The sequence below is a fragment of the Equus caballus genome, chromosome 2 (assembly GCF_041296265.1).
Source record: "Equus caballus isolate H_3958 breed thoroughbred chromosome 2, TB-T2T, whole genome shotgun sequence".
Classification (NCBI taxonomy): Eukaryota; Metazoa; Chordata; class Mammalia; order Perissodactyla; family Equidae; genus Equus; species Equus caballus.
This window is the reverse complement of record NC_091685.1, coordinates 35,214,401-35,236,306: the sequence shown is the minus strand read 5'-3', so window position 1 is coordinate 35,236,306 and position 21,906 is coordinate 35,214,401. Positions and strand designations below refer to the sequence as shown.

The 21,906-nt window shown below is 57.8% G+C and overlaps 1 protein-coding gene across 2 annotated transcripts in view; it reads left to right on the top strand.

The window, feature by feature from the left end:
• PAX7 (paired box 7) overlaps positions 1-21,906 on the top strand; it is a 98,146-nt gene that overhangs the window by 52,179 nt on the left and 24,061 nt on the right. For both annotated transcript variants that reach the window (XM_070246421.1, NM_001317254.1), the window contains 2 exon segments: positions 4,159-4,324; positions 5,715-5,917. In XM_070246421.1, coding sequence (XP_070102522.1) covers positions 4,159-4,324; positions 5,715-5,917 — 369 coding nt within the window.

Sequence of the window (21,906 nt, the reverse complement as noted above, 5' to 3'; positions counted from 1 at the left end):
AAAGGATAGAATATTTGGCCTGGAGAGGAAGAGACTTGAAGGACACGGCTGCTCTGAGAGGCCCCAGAGGGTGGGACCAGGGCCAACAGGGGAATGTCCCAAGTCCCATGTAAAGGTCTGCAGGGACGAGAGCACAAGACTGAGAGCCACAGGCCAGGGTTCCCCTTGGTCCTCGCCTCTGATCAGCTTGTCACTTTCAACAGGTCAGTTTCCTTTCCTGAGGCTTCATTTCCCATCTGTAAATAAAGGGGTTGAACTAAATGATCATTAGGTCTCCTTAAAGTTCTGGGACCCTTACTTATTGATAATCAGAGCTGCCTTGTGAGGTGATGAGATCCCTCTTACCAGAAGTATTCAAGCAAAAGTGCGATGTCCCTGCATTTTGAGAGACCCCGATGAGAGAGTTCCTGCTGTGGACAGTGGGACAGGGACCTCAAAGCCTCCTGAACACTGCCTAGATTTTATGACTTTAGACTTTTGAGGTTCTGGTCTCTGATTCCAAGAGTCTGTGGTTCTCGGACTTTGCGATCCTGTGCCATCTTATGGCAGTGGCTCTAAGAGATGGGCGGGGTAGTGGAGTGGCTCAGAGTGGGCTCAGAGCCAGAGGCCAAGGTGTGAATTCCAGCTCCGCCCTCAGTTGCCTCACTTGCAAAATAATAGTGACAATAATAGGGTCTTCTTGTTCTGGAGATTAAATGAATACAAGTGAAAAAAAAGTACCCAAACAAAGTTAGGAAGAGTCTGACACACAGAAGTACCATAAATGGGGGCCGTTATTGTCAAAACTCCACCTGTTCTCGGTGGTTCCAATTCTGACCACCCTTGAAACTCCAGGTTCGTTGATGTGGCTCTCATTTATTGAGCACCTACTGTGTGCCAGACACTTTTCTAGACACTGGAGATCCAGCAGACAGAAATTTCTGCTGTCATGGAGCTGCCGTTTGAGTAAACAGGGAGGCAGGTAAACATGTGTCAGGTGGGGTTCTAGCAACTCCAGTGTGTTACCTCCACCTGGCTTCCCTCTGGCCCTGCTTCCCAGCAGAGGGTCGGGAGCTGCCCTTTGAACCGTGATGTCTGGCGGAGACACCCCCAACTCAGTCTGCAGAAAGCTGGAGCCCCCGGGAAGGGTGGGCAAGGGGATGTTGGACAGGAAGACACACACCAGGGGACCAGCGACTCCTGTCTATGGAGGAGCCTTCATTCTTACAGGCTGGGGCCTGACCCCAACCTTGCATGCATCTGCCATGGAGGCAAACAGATCCACCGTGTGCCCAGCGCCAAGATCCTCCAGCCCATGTGTTCCTTGTAGAAACAGAGCCCAGCCCAGGCAGAAGCTCATTTTGGAGGCACTAGAGGGAATCGCTAATTAATAACTTAAACCGAACTCTTCATAACGCGAGACCACATTTGTGATGCCCTTCTGTGCCAGGCAGGATGCTCAACACTCAACATCCGTTATCTTTATCATCCTCCCCATAATCCTAGGAGGTCGGTACGATTATTCTCTCCATTTTGTAGGTGAGAAACATAAGATTTAGCTACGGGAAGTAACTTCCTAAAGACGGTTACTAAGCGACTATGCTGGGACTGTCTGTCGTGTTCCCTTCCTCTGCGCTGCGTTGAGAGAAGGGCCAGACGGAATACCCAGCTCAGTAAAGTGACGCTTCCCAGGGCTAGGTGCTGAGCAAAGGCTCAGAAATGAATAATAAAACTCAGCCTCTGCTTTCAAAGACCTCAACCCCGATCAGGGATTCTGGGTGGGCACTGGGGCTGGCTTTGCGCCTCCCGGAGCCTCCGTGTCCCCATCTGTAGCTGGGCGGCTTGCACCAGATGCTGGGGAAGAGCCCCTCCAGCTCCGCCATCGGAGGGTTCCCAGCGGAATCGTAGATGCGGTCCTGTGCACTTTGCTCGTGTTAACTTATTTGAGGTCCAGAACCGCCTAGGCGGTGGGTGCCATTATTGGCCACATTTTACGAAGAAACTGAGGCACAGAGGGATAATGGAGTCTGCCTATCTTAGCTAGGAGTCAGAGGCAGGATTCAAACTCAGGCAGTGGCTGACTTAAGCCTCAAGTCACACTCTGCAAGGAGAAAGGTGCCTGCTGGGGTGGAGACAGCCCTGGGGAAACAGGGCAAGGAATGAAGACGAGGTGAGAGAACTGATGGCAAAGGGCATGTCTCTCCTCCGGGAAGTCCTCCTGGCTTCTGAGAGGTGAAGTTGGAAGCCTCTCCTCGGACCTCCTTATGGCACCTTGCACGTCACCCCGAGCTTACTGCACGGGCGAGCAGCTGCCCTCTGGCTTGTCTGTGTGTGCCCAGGCAGAGGGCGGCGTGACAGCTACAGTCCTGTTCGTCTCTTACCCCTCGTGTCTTGCTTGGCGTGGAGCAGAGTCCCAGGGGAGTTCTGAGATGAGAAGGAGGGAAGGAAGGAAAGGAAGGGTGGGGAAGGGGGAAGCAGGCTTCCAGCTGTATTTCAGACCCTTTATTTGAGGGAAAAGATGACTCGCACCTCAGAAACGGCTGCAGCGCAACCAAGCAGAGCAGCGTGTCCCACACGTACGTCGTTCCCAACCATCTTCAGCATCTTCCTCATATTTGCATATTATCCCTATTGTATTTACCCTTTAAATAAAATCAATGTATTTTAAAGTAAAAGGGTATATCACTCTCCTGAAAGGAAGGCAGCTGGAGAGACACATAAATCACAACATGATGCAAGTCCTGTAGGAAAATGCCACCTGCACAGGCGTCCTCTGCGTGTGACAGGGGGATTAGCAGGTGTTGGAAGGCGCTAGGATGCTTTAGCACCAAGCCGATACCTCCTGCTCCACACGCCCAGAGGCCTGGAGGAGGAGAGGTGGTTCCGGGGTTACTTAATGTCTGTGTCACTCGCCATCTGGGGTATCTCTCCCATGCGGGGCGGCAGGAGGCCCACGCTCTGGGAGACACTGAATTAAAGCAAAGCTGTTCCCCACACGGCCCCCCGAGGCGCAGCCCCATTCCTCGGCAGGTCGGAAGCAGCCTCCGTTGACTGGCGGGCGTCCATCCCACCCCAGGATGCCCCGGGGGACACCCCAGTGCCCTGGGGAGGCGAGGAGAAGCCAGAACTTGAATTTTATGGGCTGCCTCATCTCCTTTCTCTGAGGAGGATCCTAAGCGGGTCAGAGCCAGCTGCTCTGTTCCTCCAGCTTGGAAAGCTGGACAGTTTCTCCCCTGGGGAAGGACCTGGAAAAGACAGACAAAGGCCCCCTCCACCCAGCTAGGACAGCCCTGCCCCATGTCAGCAGACCTGGTCTAGAGGTTTGGGGGTCTTCGGTGATCTGATGCCAGGGGAGGTTGGGGTCTTCACCCCACCAGGAGGGGCTCCCAACTGAGCCTTGTGGCCCCAGCGCTGGTAAAGACACACCAGAGCCATCTCTGCCTTCACTTGTTCATTCGTTCATTCATTCAAGTATTGGGTGGGCACCTGTGGGAGAGTAAGCAGTGAGGCCTCTGCCCACGGGGCTTAGAGCTGAGGGGAGACAGAGCATCACCAGGAAACGAGTAAAGAGAATAATGGGCTTGTTGAAGCTCCCAAGCTGGAGGCCTCCCGAGAGGAGGCAGGGACCAGCTTGGACCACCTTCAGTGCAGCCGGGAGGGAATCAGAGCCGGAGGAGGCATTTCAGCCGAGCCCTACAGGCCAAGGAGCCAGCCGCGGGCAGAGTGTGCAGGTTAGAGGGAACAGTGTGTGCAAAGCCCGGAGGCGGGAAGAGCCCCGCACAGCTGCCCCCATTTCCCACACTCTTCTCCTCTCTCTCCGGCCTCTCTTGGGGAACTTGTTACCAATCCAGACAAGCAGGTTCTAGAAGGTTCACACTAAAGTTTGAAGCGCCCTGTCACGTGGGCAAGTCCCCCACTCTCCCCAGGTCTCAGTTTGCTCGTCTGTATAAAGGGGGGATGATGGTCACCCTCTCCCTGGGAGGTGGGGAGGACAGAATGGGTCACACCCTTGGAAGCACTCTGTGAACTGTCCCGAGTGGCAGCTAGGCAGGATGTCCCCCCGTGGGGGAGGACGCCGGCTGGATGGGAGGGTGACTACGAGGGACCGGGTCTAGCTGTGTCTCACTCTCCGCCAGGAGCCAGGCTGAGGGCCTCCATTCTCTGCTCTCCATCCCTCAGGTCTGGTTCAGTAACCGCCGTGCCCGTTGGCGTAAGCAGGCAGGAGCCAACCAGCTGGCAGCGTTCAACCACCTTCTGCCAGGGGGCTTCCCGCCCACCGGCATGCCCACGCTGCCCCCCTACCAGCTGCCAGATTCCACCTACCCCACCACCACCATCTCCCAAGGTGAGTACCCAGCTCCTGTCCTGGCGTCTCAGTGATAACATTTCATCCCTTCTCCTTGCCTCACCCATTTCTCCCTTCCCTACAAAGAAGGAATAAGACAGTTTTGGGGTTTTTTTTTTTTTTTGAGGACAATTAGCCCTGAGCTAACATCTGCCACCCGTACTCCTCTTTTTTGCTGAGGAACAGTGGCCCTGAGCTAACATCCGTGCCCATCTTCCTCTACTTTATTTGTGGGATGCCTGCCACAGCATGGCTTGATGAGCAGTGCGTAGGTCTGTACCCGGGAACCAAACTGGTGAGCCCCGGGCTGCCGAAGCGGAACATGCGAACTTAACCGCTGCACCACCGGGCCAGCCCCAAGGAGTTATTTTTTTTATGACCATTTGTCTGCTTTCATGTGGGCAGACTATTGATGCAAAAAGATGAGTCCTGCCCTTGAACTTCTTAGCTTTGCCAACGAGCCACAGAGCATCCCCTGCGGATCAACAAGGTCGCCTCCATGCCCACGCTTAGAACAGAGCTTCTTAAACTGGGAAGTCACACTAGCCTCCTGGGGTCTTATTAAAATGCGGAAGAGATGGCGAGCCTTGTCGGGGGAGAAGGGTTCCCCCCCCACCCTCCCTGGATCCTGCCCCCCATTCTGCCCTCCCCCTCCTGTCCGCCCCCAGCACACATCAGGAATCCTGCTACTGGACATCTGCCTCATGAAGCCCCGTGGCCTCCTCTTAAAGGGCCAGCAGGCTGCAGCTCTGGAGGCCGAGGAGAGGGGCAGGGGGCCCTCCTTGCGGTTTTCCATGAGAAATTGGACTGTGGCCGTGGCTGACGATCCCAGCCACTGGAAGGCTGCATGGAGGGTCTGAAAGAGAGGACCAGCAGCTGAGAACAGAAATGGCAGTTCAAACCCTGGCTCCCCCCCACTAGCCTTGTCACCTTGTACAAGTGCCCTGACCCCCGCCCCCACCAAGCCTCAATTTCTTCATCTCTAAAATGGGAACCACACTTTTGCTTCATAGCCTTAGACAGCATTTGTGAAAGCACCTGGCAAGGCGCCATTGGATCAGGCCTGGACTGCGTAGGTTAACAGAGTTCCCAATGAGGTCTGACGTTCAGTCCAGATAACATTTATTGAGCACCTACTGTGTGCCAAGCACTGAGCAACAGGGCCAGGGGCAGTCTCCTAGAGCTTATCTGGAATGTTGGTCAGCTGTCACTCAGGCCTTGGCCAGTCCCTTGTGCCCTGTCCAGAAGCCAGCTTGTCCCATCCCAGTGGCGTCCCTCCCAGGCCTGGAGATGGAGAATGAGACTCCTGGCTCCACTTCCAGACAGGAGGTTCCTTCCCCGCCTGGAAGGCCCGGTCCTTGCTCAGGCCCTCTCCTGGGTCTCTCCACAGACGGGGGCAGCACTGTGCACCGGCCCCAGCCCCTCCCGCCGTCCACCATGCACCAGGGGGGCCTGGCGGCAGCAGCCGCAGCCGCTGACAGCAGCTCTGCCTATGGAGCCCGCCACAGCTTCTCCAGCTACTCCGACAGCTTCATGAACCCGGCGGCTCCCGCCAACCACATGAACCCCGTCAGCAACGGCCTGTCCCCTCAGGTAGGTGGCCTGGCCCCCCTGCCCAGGGTCCCATCACCGGACAACACCTGGCCAGTAGGGGCTCCGAGCGACACAGGTTGGCTCTTCCCTGGGGGGAGTTCACTGGCTTCCACAAAACTGCTGGCTGTTGGGAACCTGGAGCGAGTTGAAGCGGGAGGCGAGGATGCTCCCTCCACTGTCACTTCTCAGTATTCTGTGATCCTTCGCCCTGCATTACCTTCTCGAAGCTGCAGATCTGGGCGACCCCGCGGGCGGATGTGGAGAAAGGTTTCCATACTTCTTGTGACCCCGAAACAAACAAATCCTGTATTATAGCCTTACTCCTGGCCCCACAGCCACCCGGCGCTTGTGAAACTGGCCCACCCCCCACCCCATGGGGGTTCAGTCTGTAAAAGTCAGGCGTTCTCAGGCAGCGCGTTGCGTTGCTGGAAGCCGGGCATTGTTTCCTGTGGGATGCTGACTGTGGGTGGGGCTTGGTTCTAGAAGCAGGAGTCCTTCCTGGATTCCACCCTGTGTGCCATCTCCCGCCTTTCACAGGAGTGACGGATGAGGGAAAGGAGGGACCACATCCTGTTGGTGGAGAGAGTTGCTGGGGTTCTAGACCGGGAGCTCAACTCCCACGGGGGCTTGGAATGCTGTTCACTCACGCGTGACAGGTTGCTGGTTGCGTCACCCGCCGCCTCGTGTGCTGTTAGAAGTTGTGGAACCTTCTTTAGGTGAAGTTGGAAAGACAAAGCTGGGGCCGATGGTGGTTCCTGGTGGGCGGTTACTGGCTGATGGTGGCGATTGGTGAGTTTGGAGAATGGGACTCAGTGATGCTGAATCTGAGGAGCCGATGAGTTCGTTTCCGTGGCTACAGCAGGCTCTCAGATACCCACAGAGGAAGGAATTAATCCTTGTACCCTGCCTCCCACCTCCCGAGAGGTCTGTGGAGAGAATAAAGTGGCGCAGACAGATGTGAACAGCTGTAGCGCGGGAGAACAGGTGAAGGCTCGGAGGGGCTGAGCCCAGCTCTGCTGCTCAGGGTGTTAAGCGAGTTGGCATCTCTGAGCCTCAGTTTATCCCCTGTTAGAAAAAAGAGCCATCAAACAGAGACGGTTGCCACTTCCTAAGAAGGTGCTGTCTGCATTCCACGTGCTCACTGCTCAAAGCGCCAGCACAGAGCTGGGACGAAGCCGGGGCCAAATGAACATTAGTCTCTTGCCCACCTCCCCGCCCCCCGCCTTGGCCAGGACAATATAATTAGTAGAGAAACTCATTACCTGAAGGATAAAAGGGGCCCAAGGGAGGTCAGCTACATCCCCGCGGCCACGTCCATGCAGCGACCTGTTTTTGTAAGTCAAGTTTTACGCATACACCCACGCCCATCCACTTACATATTCGTGGCTGCTTCTGCAGAGTTGAGGTGTTTCAAAAAGAGACCACGTGGCCTACAAAGCTTAAAATATTTACTAAAATACTAAAATATTTGGCCCTTACCAAAAACAATTGCCAATCCCTGGTCTAAAACATGCCCAAGAATGTTCATCTCCTGCACGCTTGGGGCTCATTCCCGTTTGCCCCGTTAATGTGTATAGTTGACGTCTGACTGCCTTTTGGTTCCATCATTCTTGTGGGTAAGGTCCTTTCCCCTTTCTCTGCCTCGATTTTCTCATCCACGAAATGGGGGCGATGCCAGCACCTGCGTACAGGGTTATTGGGGACTGAATGAGTGGATCCAGTAAAGCCCTTAGCCCGGGTCCTGTGCAGAGTCGAGTGCCCGGTAAACATAAGCAGCTGTGCGCAGAGCTCCCCACAGTGACGCACCACATGCTCTGGGGGCTCACGTTGTGGGGGTGCTGCAGCCTGCAGACCGGGATGTTTTCCCAGTGGACTCTAACTGGCCTTTTTGGGGTTCAAGGCCATCACCTCCATCTCATTAGTGGCTGAGCTAACCTTCTGACTAATCCTCCAGTGGCTACTCCTGACTCAGAGACAGGAGGATCCCGGAGCTGGCTGGGTGAGGAGGCTGCACAGACCAGGGTGTCCACGCCCGAGAATGTGGTCCAGGCATGGTCTTATGGTGCAAAGCAAGTCGGAGGAGCAGCACGTGAAAGGCTGAAGAGGGCCCTTGAGATGATGTGGGCCAGCCAGACGGAGGGCCCAGGACACACTCGCCGGGCCAGGGCTGACCACTGCTCCTCCCAGCCCTCCCGTCTCCAAGTGGGCTGAGGTTTATCCCCAAAGCAGCATGTTGTCACAGGGCAGAGGAGAGACCAGCAAAGAAGGGGCCCCCCGGCTTCTGGAGCGTGACTCAGCAATGGGATTCAAGAGAGGCTGCTCCGTGCACTGTTAGGGCCCAGAAATGGACCTCAGGGAGGGAGGAGGAGGAGGAGAAACTGAGCCACCACTCTGAGCAGCCAGGTCAAGGCCCAGCTTCTCCCCGCCTGAGCTGGACCCTCACCCCTCCTCCGAGAGACCCTCGGGAAGCTTCGTCCCCCTCCCTCAGGGCGGGGAGGCTGTGAGGGCATGATGGATTGGGTGAACTCCGGGGACTCACCCAGAGGTTCCCACCGAAGGTGTGAAGACAGATGAGAGTCTGACAGGGGCAGAGGGGACCCGGAGGTGAACAGCTGCCGGGTGGAGGGAGGGGCTGCTCACGGGGCAGATGCGAGGGCGGGCCGTGTGTGCTTCTTTGCATGTGAACTGTCGGGGTTAAGCTAGGAACGCTTCCTCAAGGAAGCGGGCAGCGACGGGGGCGTTTCTGGTCCTTGTACAGAAGTTGCTGGTGGTGCCAAGCTCCGACTCCCGGTGCACGCTCTCCTCCGTCTGAGCAGGCGGACTGCGCATCTTCGGCACGTCCCGGTGGTCTTGGGAGGGCTGGGGGATGGGAGTCTCCGCCAAGACAGATCCACTTCCCACGTCCCGTCTCCCCAGCAGGAGGGCTTTCTCTGAGGCTCACCGGGACAAGAGGGGGAGTTCAGGCCCCCTCGGGGATGGGGCTTCTTCCTGGGCTGTGGGGTCGGCACTTGCCCCTCACCCAGGCCTGCAGGTCCGGGCCGCCGTCGCCCAGATAGCCTTGGCCCTTGTTCTTACAAAAGCCCAAGGGGACGACGTTGGGGGGTGAAGTTGGGGCTCTGCTGAGCGCCTGGCCGGCTTTTGCTGCTGCCTGGGGAACACCTCCTCCCGGGGTTCACCCGGGTTCTCGTCCCAGACCCAGCCTGGGAAGCGGGTGCTGCCGAGCCTCAGAGATCCCGGAGAGACAGCCCAGCAGAACCTCACGGAAAAGCTGTTCACTCCTCTCAGCCACGTCCCTGCCCCGCTCTCATGGACCCAGTAGTTCTGCAGTGCCTGCATGTGCCAGGCTCTGTCCCAGGCCTGAATCAGCGACCCCGCAGGATGCAGAGCCCACCCTGGCAGAGCTGGCAGTGCCAGGGCAGACACATCAGAAAGGGAATTAGAAAGCACGCAGTATGTCTGATACTGATGTTGACAAGCACAGCTGAACCTCGGCAGACTGCTCGGGGTTCCTATAAACCGGGCTACTGGAGGGCAGAGCCAGGGGTCCACCCACCTCCTGCAGCCTGAGATCCCGGCACTCATGCTGCCCTCCTGCCCCAGAGGTGCCCACACTTGTTCTTCTTTCTGGAGACTGGCTGGCAGCAGGGAGAAACCGTCTCAGGAAGCTGGTCCCTTCAGCTTGGGGGAGGGGACAGCTTGTTCAACCCATGACACGGTGAGGATGCTGAGACCAGGGCCTCAGGTTGGGGCCGACGGCAAAGCCGAGTCGGAAGGCTCCCAGGAGGGTAGGTGACAGGAGGCTGGGTTTGCGCCCAGCCCAGGCCTTGCCAGGCCCACAGCCCAGCCTCACAGGGTCAGGCACTCAGCACGGGACGGCCCGGCTCTGTGCATGGGGCCTTATGAAGGGGTGGAGGGAAAACCAGTCCTGTGCGGGAGACCTGGTCTCTGGTGGCTTGGAGGGGGCCAGGACTCTCAGACCCCCAGCCTGCTCTCTCCCCTTTGCTCCAGGCTGAGGGTCAGGTACTCAGAGAACAGCTCTCAGAGAACAACTCAAGATGGCTTAGGACAGAAGGAACCTTCTGTGACGGGAATGACTGAGTCATCTGACCCCAGCAGATTGATCACTCGTGCCAGCCAGTGTCTGGGAATTGGGAGCAGGGGGTGCTTTTAGGGGTGGTGGGCAGAGATGGAAAGGGGGACACCCAGGCCTGCCCTTAGGACTCGCCAGTCTGATGGGGGAGACACAGCCCCTGCCCTGAGGCGCTCCCAGTCTGAGAGGGGGGACCCAGGTCCTGTCCTTGGGAGCTCATAGCGTCACGGAAGAGAAAAACTGCTCGTCCACAGACGCTCGGGTCTGATGGTGGGAGTGCAGGCCTCCCTGGCAGAGGCCCCGTGTGATGGGGGAGACAGGCATCGGGCAGTCCTTCGCAGCTGCCACTCCAGCCAGTCGGAGCTCCCAAGCAAAGGATCAGGAGCAAAGTTCTGCCATTTTGCGGGTCATTTGGAGGCTATGGGCCTGGTGCCCGTGCTGGGGGCTTCTTGAGGGCCTGCATGAATGTGTTCCCCCGGGGGCGGCCCCTAGCTGGAGCTTCCTTCTCCTCCAGTCTTTTTTAGATGCAGACTCTACGGAATTGGAAGTGGAAGCTGAGGCCCAGAGAGGGCGAGAAAATTGCCCAAAATCACAGAGTCAGGTTAGCGGCCAAGCTGGGACTGGCACCCAGGTCTCCAGGCCCCTCGCCCAGAGCTCCTGCCACCACGTCCTGCAAAGGGGGAGCTTGCGTCCTGCCACCTCCACTCCTTTTGCTCCATCCTAAAGCCCCACATCCCTCGTCCTCTTTGCTCCTCTCTGGAGCTTACCATGAAGGAACCTGGAAAAGGGACTTAGGTATTTACAATTTCCCCGACACTGAACTAGTGAAAACTACTCTGTAAGTGGCAGTTGACCACAGGCCACGATCCCAGGAAAACAAGGCTTTTCGTCCTTTGCTGAATCTTGGGTTTTTTCCTCCTTTCCCCCCATGCTCGTAGTGACAGTGACAGCTAACGTGGTGTGCACGCTGACAGTGGGCCGCACGGACAGGCCAGGTGCTGTACCTGCCTTTGCTCCTTGAACCTCGGCCGCTGCCTTGTGACCTTCCTTTTACAGACGGGGAAACTGACTTGTCCAGAGTTCTCCATCCGTCCACCCATCCATCCAGCAAGTACTTACTAAGCCCCTAGGGGGCCAGCCTCTGTGCTGGGCTCTGGGAGGGGCAGAGCTAGGATCGAAGAATCTGGCTCCAGGGCCCGCTGTGCTATTCTGCTGTGTCTGCCTTGGGAGGCTGGTCCTCCAGTCCATATGGGGACGTTGAGGTTCTAGGCTAGAGTGGCAATTAGTGGCATAGGCAGGTTCAAGGTCTGTCCCTCAAGTGCTAAGCTCCCCTCTGCTCCCGAGACCAGGAATAAAGATCCAGGCTTTATTTCAGTTTCGTTATGAAGGGGTTTTCCTGGATGCCTCTCAACAGCTGATTCCCAGCGCTGCCCTCCCCGCAGCTTTTGAGGCCTCCCAGGGAGCCAATCCAACAAGGACAGACACTCCATCAGCTGCACACCCACTGCGCACCAGATCCCATGTAAGCAGGCTGCCCCAGAGAAACCCTACACTTGGGGAGACAGGCTCAGAGAGGTTAAGTAACTTGCTGAAGGCCACAGAGCAGGGCCGTGGCGGAGACGGGATTCTAAGGCAGATCCGCCTGATGCGTGCACCACGCCTTCCCGTGACTCTCAGCGGGACAAGCTCAAGACCGTCCACTGGCTTCCGGGCCCGGAGCTGTGCCCCCCACGTGGTGGGCCCTGGAACCTCCCGTCGCCTCTTTCTCCTCTCACTTCCTCTCGGTGTTTTTTTTCCCCCTTTATTGGCGACACTGCGTTTATAATAAGCATTTAAAATGAGTCTTGCTGGACCAGGGACGAGGAAGGAGGAGGGAGTGGAAGATTTGTAGGCAGGAAGACGGGAGGGGGATTGTGGGGTGTTAAATAGCCCAGAATTTTTTAAAAACTGATGCAAATCACTGGTAGGAGAGAAAATTATGTGCAATTACGTCCTGATATTGGAAGGTTTTGCCTAGCCCAGGCAACAAGATCTCATTAACAAGCAGAAAATAAGATTGAAATGGTGTGTGAAAGAGCTGAAAAATGAATTTGAATGCTGCGTTTGTCCACAATTACCCCCTCCTTCACACATATTTTATTGCAATTTTTTTATTATTCTTAATCTCTCCATTCCTCAAAGCAGATTGGGGACATCCTGGCATTACTGGGGCGTCGGGAGGAGGTGTGGAGGATTTCCCGCTCCCCTGAAAGGAGACCCTGCTCTCGCACATTTTCCGAGGTTGGGTTTTGGACGGATCAGAATTCATTTCTCTGGCTTAGCGAGTTGTAGGAACATGGGGCTTTAACCCCAGCCAGTAGCTCCTCGGGGCCCCGCCCCGCCCTTCCTTCTCCTCCCTTCCCTGCGCCTCCTCTGCCTCTTGCTCACTTCCCGCTCCACCATCATTTCTCCTGCCTTCTCAGGGTCTCTTCCAGGCTGTCCCCTTCCCGGGAGGCCTCTCCCACAGGCCCCACGAATGGAGGAAGCCTGGGACGAGGGAAACTGTGCGGCCTTTGCCAGCAAGCAGTCCTGAGTTGGAGTTCTGGTTCTGCTGCTTGCTAAGTTGCTGTGTGGCTTGGGGCAGCTTGCTTAACCTCTCTGGGCTTCATTTTCCTCGTCTGAGAATGGGAGTGAGAATCCCTACCTCTCAGGGACTGCTATGAGGACTAAGGGAGAATTTGAGTGAAGTACCTGGTATACAGTAGGTGCTTAATACATGTGCATTCTCCACACACACCCCCGTCTGTGCCCTGGCCTCCCAACTCTGCCTTACTCCCGTCCCGTACCCCATCTCTCCCGTCTCTTCCCTCCCTTCTTTCTCCCCTTCACTCCCTTCAGTTAGTTGGGAAATGCCTGAGTTGGTTTCCAATCCAGGACAGTGGTGGGGGTGCCACTGAGCCCAGCCTTAGGAAGAGGAGGCCACATCCAGGTAGCACCCTCTGTGCAGAAAGCACAGCAAAGCCCATCTCCCCCGTCCCCCTCGGCCCTGGGGAAGCATGAGCTGGGAGGGAAGGAATGACTGGCTCACGTAGGAAGGACACTGGCTCTGACACTGGTTTTTCCCAGGATTAGGGAAAAACTAGCTGAGTCACCCACCCACCCACCTACCCATTTCTCACCATGACCAGCGGTGACAGTGTGGGATCAGGGGTCAGCTTGTGGGAAGAGCCAAGAGTCTGCAGCCAGATTTTCTTGGACCTGAAGCCAAATGCCATTTTGCAGTGTCTGCCCTCCCCAGCTGGCTTTCACCGTCCCCAGGGAGAGCCCAGCTCACAGAGCTCCCCCCACCCCAGCCCCATCTGCCAGCCCCTGGTCACAGCCCTGACAGGTCAGGGTACCAATGGGGAGTGTCCACTCAGCTCATCAGGGGTCCCCTGACCCCGAGTGCCCCTCCCCCTTGACTCCTGGGCAGGGATGAGCTACCAGGCTCAGAGAATCGGCCGTGGGACCCTGGGCATCCTCGAGGGCCCTGCCAAGATCCTGCTCTCGCGTCCAGCTCTGCCTTTGTCCACGGTTAACCTACCTCAGTGGGAAAAGCTGAGTTATCCCCCCGGCCCCCGCCCCGCGGCTCCTCGCCAAGCAAAACCACCTGCTCCCATCAATCAGAGGCCAGCTCCCGCCCACGGGAGGCCTGGGCCAGCCTCCTCGCCTGTGAAAACAGGCCCATGTTTATATCTCTGCCTTCCTCATCCCTTTTTCCCGGGTGGAGGGAGACAGGTGAGCCTGGGATCAGGAACTCTCCGGACTGCTGGTGAGGAGAGCGCTCATGCCTGTGTGCACAACCTGCCAGGAACTGGGGGGTCTGACTCTGGGGTCTTTTCATCCTTGAGGACGACTGTAGCCTTTTCTCCTTTCTTAGAAGACCGAGTGGGATTCTGGGAAGAAGATCTTAATCCACCTCCCTGAGTCTGGACCAGAGATGGGGGGTGACAGCAGCCCTCAGGAAATGCTCTTGGTTCCCTTTTTGCCCACCACGGAAACATCCGCTCCACACCCTGAGGAGGCGTGGGCAGGAGCTTGCCTCATGAACGGGGGGTCAGGGAGATCTAGATGTTTCCACGCCCCACCTGACGTCAGGGACCACGGGCTTCAGGGGGACCACGGGCGTGCCAGAAATCCTCGGTGCACGACGCTTCCTTTGCTCACACACAGAACTCGGTGTCTGGCACGTAGTAGGCCTCCAACAACTGTTGGTGAGCCCCGGGTCCCGCAGGCCTGGTTACAGCAGCTGTGGGCTGCTCCCCAGAGGTTTCGGAGGCAGCTGACCGTTTCGTTTGCACTGGAATGTCATTACATACGATTCCCTTCAAATTCATTTATCTTGCTCCTGTTACGGACACGATGTATAGGGAGGCTCAGAACAGACGCTGAGATGGCTGTCTCTGCTCGTACCCAGTATACTTGGGGGAGACAGTACTCCCCCGCCCCAGAGAGCAGTGAGTCAGTGGTTGACAGCTGAGTGGGACTTCTGGTCAGACAGGATAGGACGAGCAGAGGAGTTTGGAGAAGGGAGCATGTGGTCAGAGGAGGCTTCCCAGAGGAGGAGTCTCAGAGGGGAAGTAGAATTTGCTCAGGGGAAAATAGGAAGGCACAGGAGGATGGTGCAGACCAGACAGCAGTAAATGATATGGCAAATACTGCAACAGTGGCTAATTCAGATACGTCATGGGCACAGTGGAATGATCATACAGACCAGGGTTCGGATTCTGGGTCTTCTACATACTTGCTCTGTGACCACGGGCAAGTTACATGAGCTCTCTGAGCCTCAGTTTCCTCACCTGTAAAATGGGGCCAATACGACTCACCTTGCAGGATAACAAGAATTAAGTGAGACTGTTCATGTGAAACACCCGGTACCGTGCCTGGCACACAGGAAGGGCTCAGTTCAGTCAGTGGCAGTTTTTCCGTCTCTGCTTCTCCCTGCCCTGAGGAGAACTGAATCAGCGAGGTCCCGCTAGGTTTCTCTGCTTCGACCATTTCTTTCTGGGACTGGAGGTCCGGCTCAGCCCCAGCCAGGTCTGGTCACTGGCTGGAAAGTTGGGAGATCTGAGTTCCCTCCTGGCTCAGCTTCTGACCCACTGCGTGCCCTTGGCAGAGGCCTCCCCGCTCTGGTCCTCGGTTTCCCCATCTGTGCAATGAACGAGATGGAGCGACTGCTAGTAAGGAACGTGCCTGCTCAGTCTGTGATTTCTGTGGGTTCTTTGTACCAGCACGTGAGCCGCAGCTCCTAAATCTGCCGGCGGGGTCCACCCTCCTCCCCGTGCTGCGCCTCCTCCCCACTCTCCTGGGGCCCCAGCTCGGGCTTCCCAGCAGGCCGGGGGTTAGCTATCCATCCCGAGCTGCCTGGCTTGGTGGGAAAGAATGCAAATAGCGGATTTGTCCTCCTTTCTGATTAGCGCGGGGGCTCGGAATAAGACAGTCCCGGCAGATAGAGGGGAAGAAAATGAGGGAGATTAGCAATTAATACAGCGGGCAGACCCAGAGCTGCTCAGGCCTGTCCCTGGGGTCCCCAGCGGGAGGGAGGCCGCCGGGATGGCCGGGTGACTGGACCTGGGAGGCCAGGCAAGGTCCCCAATAGGAGAGGTGGGGTGCCTTTGAGGGTCCCCCAAGGCCATGCCCCCTGTCTCAAGCCTTTCCACTTGCTGCTCCCTCTGCCTGGGAGCCCTTCTCCACCTGCCGTCATCATCGCAAACCCACTCCTACTCATTCTTTAAGACTCGGCCCCCTTCTGAAAAGCCTTCCTCACCTGCTTGTGGTGGGTTAGTTCTGCTAGCCCATAAGTCTCCCTGTGCATTTACGACGTTTTGTCAGGATATTAAAAGTACCTGTCTTACTAGACAAGTTAATAATAATGACGATTTTTTTGAGCATTGACCCCAGGCCAGATGCCGTGCTAAGCGGGTCCCACGGATTATCTCATTTACTCTTCAGAACATCTCCTTCGGAAGGGGAGGGCCCCAGTTATTTCTGTCTCACAAACAGGGGGACACAGCCACCCCGCAGTCTACGTGATTTGCCTAAGATAAGTTGTTAGCAAGTGGCAGGCTCTGGACTTGACCCCAGCCTGCCTGGCCTCGGGGATCATGCTCTTAGCCAGTACATGTCATGAAAACAGTCTGTTTGCCACGTGCTGATGGGCCCCAAACGTGACTCTTTGCTCTCCCTGTTCCCGGTGCCCTAAGAGGCCTCAGGACGCAGGCTCTGGAATCTCTGGGCCTGGGGCCCAGTCTCCACCACTGTCACTTCCAACCTGTGCCATTCCAAACAGGTGCTTTTCTGCCTCAGTCTCCCCCTCTGTAAAGCGAGGCTAAGAACAATTCTCATCTCATGGAACTGGTCTGAGCAGCAAGTGCGTTGATGTGACAGAGCGTGTGGGCATCTGGCACAGTGCAGGGGGGCATTTGCAGATGGGGGTCCCAAGGCTGCCAAGCGCGTCGGTGCAGGGCCAGGCCCCAGACCTCCTGTTGCGGAATTAATTTTCCCCCAGCACCTTCGAGTTCCCCTGCTTCTGCCGCCTCCCTGTCCAGGCTCCTGCCCAACCTCAGCCGCAGCCCTCCCCCTGCCCCCGAGCCTCCCCATCAGCCCCGTCTCTCCCGGGGCCCTCTTCCCGGCTGTGAACACTTCTCCAACACCTTTGGGGTGGGGACAGGGGTTCTGAGCTGCCCCCAGAGAGCTCTGCTGCCAGGTGGTGGCTGATGGGGAGGAAACAGGCAGAAGAGGCTCTTCCGCTGGAGTTTCTGGGAGCATCTGAGATCCGGGCCAGTGTCCCCCAGGCACGGCCGGCGACCTTCAGAGGGTCAGGCCTGAGCGCCGCCCCAATGCCTGTGCAGCCTCGGCCAGTTACCCCTGCTCTGCGCCTCTGTTTCCTTCTGAGTGACAAGGGCCAGTGCTTTCTTTGAAGGGAGGACAGCCTCTACCCCATCCCAGCCTGCAGTCCCACTGTCCTTCTCCGGCCAGCCTCCCCTCCGTGTTGCGTCCTGTCCTTCAGCCCAGAACTTTCTCTGGGCCCAGCTGATGGGAAATTAACCGCTGATTTCTTCTCTCCCTCTGTTTCCTGTTTCTCTCTCCCCGACTTCTTGCGGTTCTGGGTTCTCCGGGCGCTTCTCTCCCTTAGGCCCCCTTTTCCCTGCCCCCGCTGCAGACCCGTCTTCTTTCAGACCCTCCCCCCTCCTCCTCTCAAATCCAGCCCGTTCCCTTTCCCCTGATCTCTCTCATTCTTCTCCACTCCTTCTCTCATATCTCGATTCCTGCCCAAACACCTCTTCTCTCTCCATCTCCAGCTCAGCCCCCGCCCCAGGTCTGCTTTCCCACTCCCTCCCACCTCTCGGACTGTCCAGCTCGCTGACTGGCGGGGTCTGGGCGCAGGTTCTGGGGCGCAGGTTCTGGGCCGGGGTGGGTGGGGGCGGGGGCGGAAGCGGCTGGGGGGCGGATCGGGGATCGCGCGCGGCCGCCCCTCCCCGCGCCGCGCTGCCGCCGCGCGCCTTTGATCCATGGCCCGAGGCCGCCTGACAGTGGAAAATGCGGGGAGACAAAACCACTCAGTCAAAGTGATTCCCAACAACTGTCTCCCCGAGATAAGGAGGCACTCGGGCTCGCCGGCCTGTTTAATTCCCGCTGCCCAGGCTTGGGATCGGGGAGCAGCGGCTGCCCGGCCGCCCCCCAAACGCGAGCCAGCGCGTCGTCGCGGGCCCTGCCTGGGCTGTCCCTTCCTGGAGCGCATGGGCCAGGACAGGGCCGGCTGGGTGAGTGAGAGAAGCAGACAGGCACCCACATCCTTGGTGGCGCCTCCAGTGAGGGCTTCCGTCCATATTCCCTGTGCATTCATTTGGTGCCCTTATGCAATGCACTTGCCAGAACATTCTCACCTCCCTGCTCTTCACTAGCCAAACCCTATTCATCTCCCTGGCCTCAGCTCAGAGATCACTTCCTCCGACAAGCTTCCTCTGACCCTCCAGTCTGGGTGGCTGCCCTCCCTCCCAGGGGAGCAGTTTTGCCTCTGAATTCTAACTTTCTGGATACTGCTGTCTCCGCCTGCAGCACGGACCAGACCATCCTGGGCCCATGTTCTCAGCACAAAGCCTGGCACACAGCAGGGGTCCCATAAACAGCTGTGGGCAGGCATTGGCCCCTGTGAGCATCCCTTCTGTGCCCCGCCCCGTGGCCCCCGCCTTCAGGGACCTTCCAGTTAGTTTGGCTGGAGGCAAGCGAGCAAAGCAGGAGCCAGAAGTCTCCAGAAAGAAGGGATTGCCTGCTTGGCTGGGCTGGACAGACCACCTGGAGGTCCAGCCCTGCTTTCCAGCCCCTTCCTTGGGAAGCTGGGGTCCAACTCCGGAGGTTCAGGAAGTGGCAGGAGGTCCAATTACGTAAAGTCAGGACAAAAGAGGACCCTCGCTCCACCCAGAACCTCCACGGGGCTGTCCGTCGGGGGCCGAGGGAGCCAGCTTGTTCCCAGAGATGGCAGGGGCAGAGGTCATGGGGAGGCAGAATTCAGGAGGAGGAAGGGCGTTCCCATGGGAGCTGGCTGCCGTGGAGGGCGGCCATGTGACGCAGTGAGCACTCCGTCCCTGGGGGTATGGGCAGACTCCAGTTTCCTCCGGACTCTTAGAGGCTGGGTTCTTCGCAGAGTAGGGGATTAAATAGGGTCAGTGGTTCCCAAACCTGTGCATCAGAGTGATCTGGGATGCCTGCAAAAAGTCTAAATTCCCAGGCTCCCGCCTGACCGGCTGATGCACAGGCCTGTCCCGGGCCTGGAAGGATCCCTGTTTTAAAGAGGACGCCAGCCGAGGCAGCCCAGATCAGGGAGCCTTCACCTTGTCAGCATCGCCTCGGCACCTTGACCCCCCCTTTCTTTAGGAAGTGACTCAGAGGAGGGTCTGTTTGCGCTGAACTGAGACCGCCTCTCCAGCCATCTCTGAGCCAGAAGGCGCCCTGGAAATAGTTGGCAGAACCCGCCGCCTCCTTTTGCAAACAGAGGCGCCCCCGCTGGTCCTGCACACTTTTCACGGCCCAGAAAGACTCGGGAATTATCAGGCCTTTTCTGGGGGCACAGTGGGTGTGGCAAGGGCCGGATCGTCTCAGAGGTCGCTGGACAGCACTTACGGTCCTCTCTGCCTCTGCTCCGAGTGGCATGGGCAATCCCCACTTTGACACAAAGCCCTGGGAAATCTTTTCGAGCATTGAGCACCAGATGAGGAGAGCCGGGTGGAGGGTGGGAGGGAGAGCCGCCTCTGCCTGGCTCCGGTCCCTCCATCCCGCTGGTCTGTTGGGGGCCAGCAGATAGCATGATGGCTCAGCGTGCAACCTTCTCACCAGACCCGGGGTCTGAGCTCTGGCGGCGTCGGAGGATTAAGGTCCCGTGAGGGCGCTGGCTGGTGTCTCACACAAAGAGGACACATCCCGGCTGAAATTGAGACATAGTGCCCGGGGGCAGAAGTCCCTGAGTCTCCCCCAGGGCTGCCTTCCCTTCCCCACCACAGAGAATGCTCTCCCGACTCCAGGCCCCCTGAGCATCCTTCCCTGAGGCCGTGGAGCCAGCTCCGACCCCAGCCAACTCCATCCTCCCTCCCTGGGTATCTGGAGGGAAGCAGCTGTCCCAACTGGGGTCCCACCCTGGAGTGGGATTGCTCTTCCAGCATCATTACTGTCCATAATAAGGCCAACACCACCCCTAGTTTGTTCAGAACCTGGGGGTCAACAAGGTGCTTTTGCCCCATTAGCTGTTTGATCCTCACTGAGCCCTGAGGGCCTGGAGTCATCATGCCCATTTTGCAGACTGAGAGGTGAAGCTCAAGGTTGGCAGCAAGGGGCAGTGTCGGAATCCAAAACCCAGGTCTGTCTGATACCAGAGATGAAATTCCCTCCTTCGTGCTGGGCTGCCAGAACAGGCCCTCGCTACCTCGCTGGGTCTGGTCTGCACTTTAACAAGTTCCCAGGGGATTTGCATGCACGGGAAAACTTGAGAAGCACTGCTGAAATGACCTTGTCATGCCCTCCCCAACTCCCCAGCTCTCAGATGCGCCCCAAGCTCCCGGCAGTGACTCAGAGTGGACCCCCCTGAGGAAGGGCCTGCGAGGGGAGCTGACATCCCTCAGGGGCCCAGAGCAAGGAGCAGGGGAGCAGGGAGGGGGCTGAGGGCTCCTCCAGCCCTGCAGTCCTGCACTGTGCTGACAACCAGCCGGACCTGGGTGCGAGCCTGGCCCCCTGCGTGGTGCGTGACCCTGGCCCATTCAACTCCAGGGCTGCTTCGGGAGGGGCTTCCTGCTGGAGGTATGCAGGGGTGGTGGGCAGAGGGGCGTGGAAGTGGACAGACAGACAGACACGCAGAACAGCCAGGGAAAGGGAGGGTTGGAGGAGCAGTGGAGGCAGAGGGAGAGGCAGGCAGGCAGGGAGACGTAAAGAGAGGCTGGGAGAGCAGCACAGAGAGAGAGAGAGAGAGGAAGGGAGAGAGAGAGAGAGAGACGAGAGAGAGAGAGGAAGGCAGAGAGAGAGATAGAGAAAAAGACGAGAGAGAGCAACATGGAGAGAAGGGAGCAGACAGAGACAGGGACGAGAAGAAAAGGAGAGAAACAGGGATGACGGGAGCGACAAGTGATGGAGCAGAGACACAGGTGGAGGGAGATGAACTTACAGAAATGGGAGGGGCGCAGGGAGCCGAGACAGGAAGGAGGACACCGAAGCGGGAGGGGCGGGTGCGGAGAGGGCTTGGGGGAGACCCAGACACGGCTCTGCAGTCAGACAGACCTGAGTTTGAACTCCAGCCCCTCCACCTCCTAGCTGTGTGGCCTTGGGTTCCTGCATCAAGGGAACAGCAGAAGGGGCCCTTTATCCCTGGACATGGTAACCTGCCAGAGCCCAGCATTTCTCCGTGCTCCCTGCTCCCACCCACGGTCCCCGGATCCACAGCCAAGGGGGCTGCCTGGGCCTGAACCCCAAGTGCCTGCTCCCAGCCCCGGCCTCCCCGTGCGGCGGCGGTTGGTCCAGAGCCCCCAGAGCCCAGGGTGAGAAGTCCTGCCCTTCTGCCAAGTGTTTTCCTTTAGTTCCAGATGCCACCCTGACAGGTGCTCCCCTGTGATTAATGTCCCCAACCCCCAGGCCTGGGACCAGCCCCTCCTCCCCAAGCCAGAGCTGGTAGGTGTGTGGGCTGCACAGGGACCAAGCCTCCCAGAATCCTGCCTGGTCCTCTCTCTCCCTGCACCTTCCCTGGCCACCAGGAGAGAGAAGAGCCCCGCCTCAGAATCCCCTGAGAGGAGCTGATGTGGCCCAGCTTTCCTTCAAGGCTGTGTTTTCCCGTCTGTGTGATGATGTTAATAATCCTGCTGCCGTGGTCAGGAGGCTGTCAGCCCGGAGTGCCCAAAGCCCCTTGGGGCAAAGCAGAAAGGCCTCTGGGGGGCTGCGAGGAGGCTCCCACCCATAACAGAGTCACTGATGGTGGCCTGGGGCACAGGAGAGTAACTTCAGCGGTCAGTGACGCTCAGTGACTCAGGGAGGGAACTTGAGGTCATCACATTACATAGGGGACACAGGAGCTTCAGCAACTCGAAGGCCCCTTGCAGAGTGGCAGGGAAGGGGATCATGTATGGTTGGGGGTATAGCCAGGTGGTTTGGGGGACTGCTGTCAGAGCTGGGGGCCGTGGCTGGAGATGCAGTGAGTGCGAATTGGAGTGCTCTTATCTAAAATTTAGGCAATAACTCTCCAATTGGGAGGAGTGGTTACTAGCTGTGTGATCTTGAGCAAGTGACTTGACCTCTCTGTGCCTCCGTTTCCTTATCTGTAAAATGCGGATGACAGTATTACCTATTTTACAGGGCTGAGTGAGGAGTAAACAGGTTAACAATGAAATGCTTGGAGCCCTACTTGGCA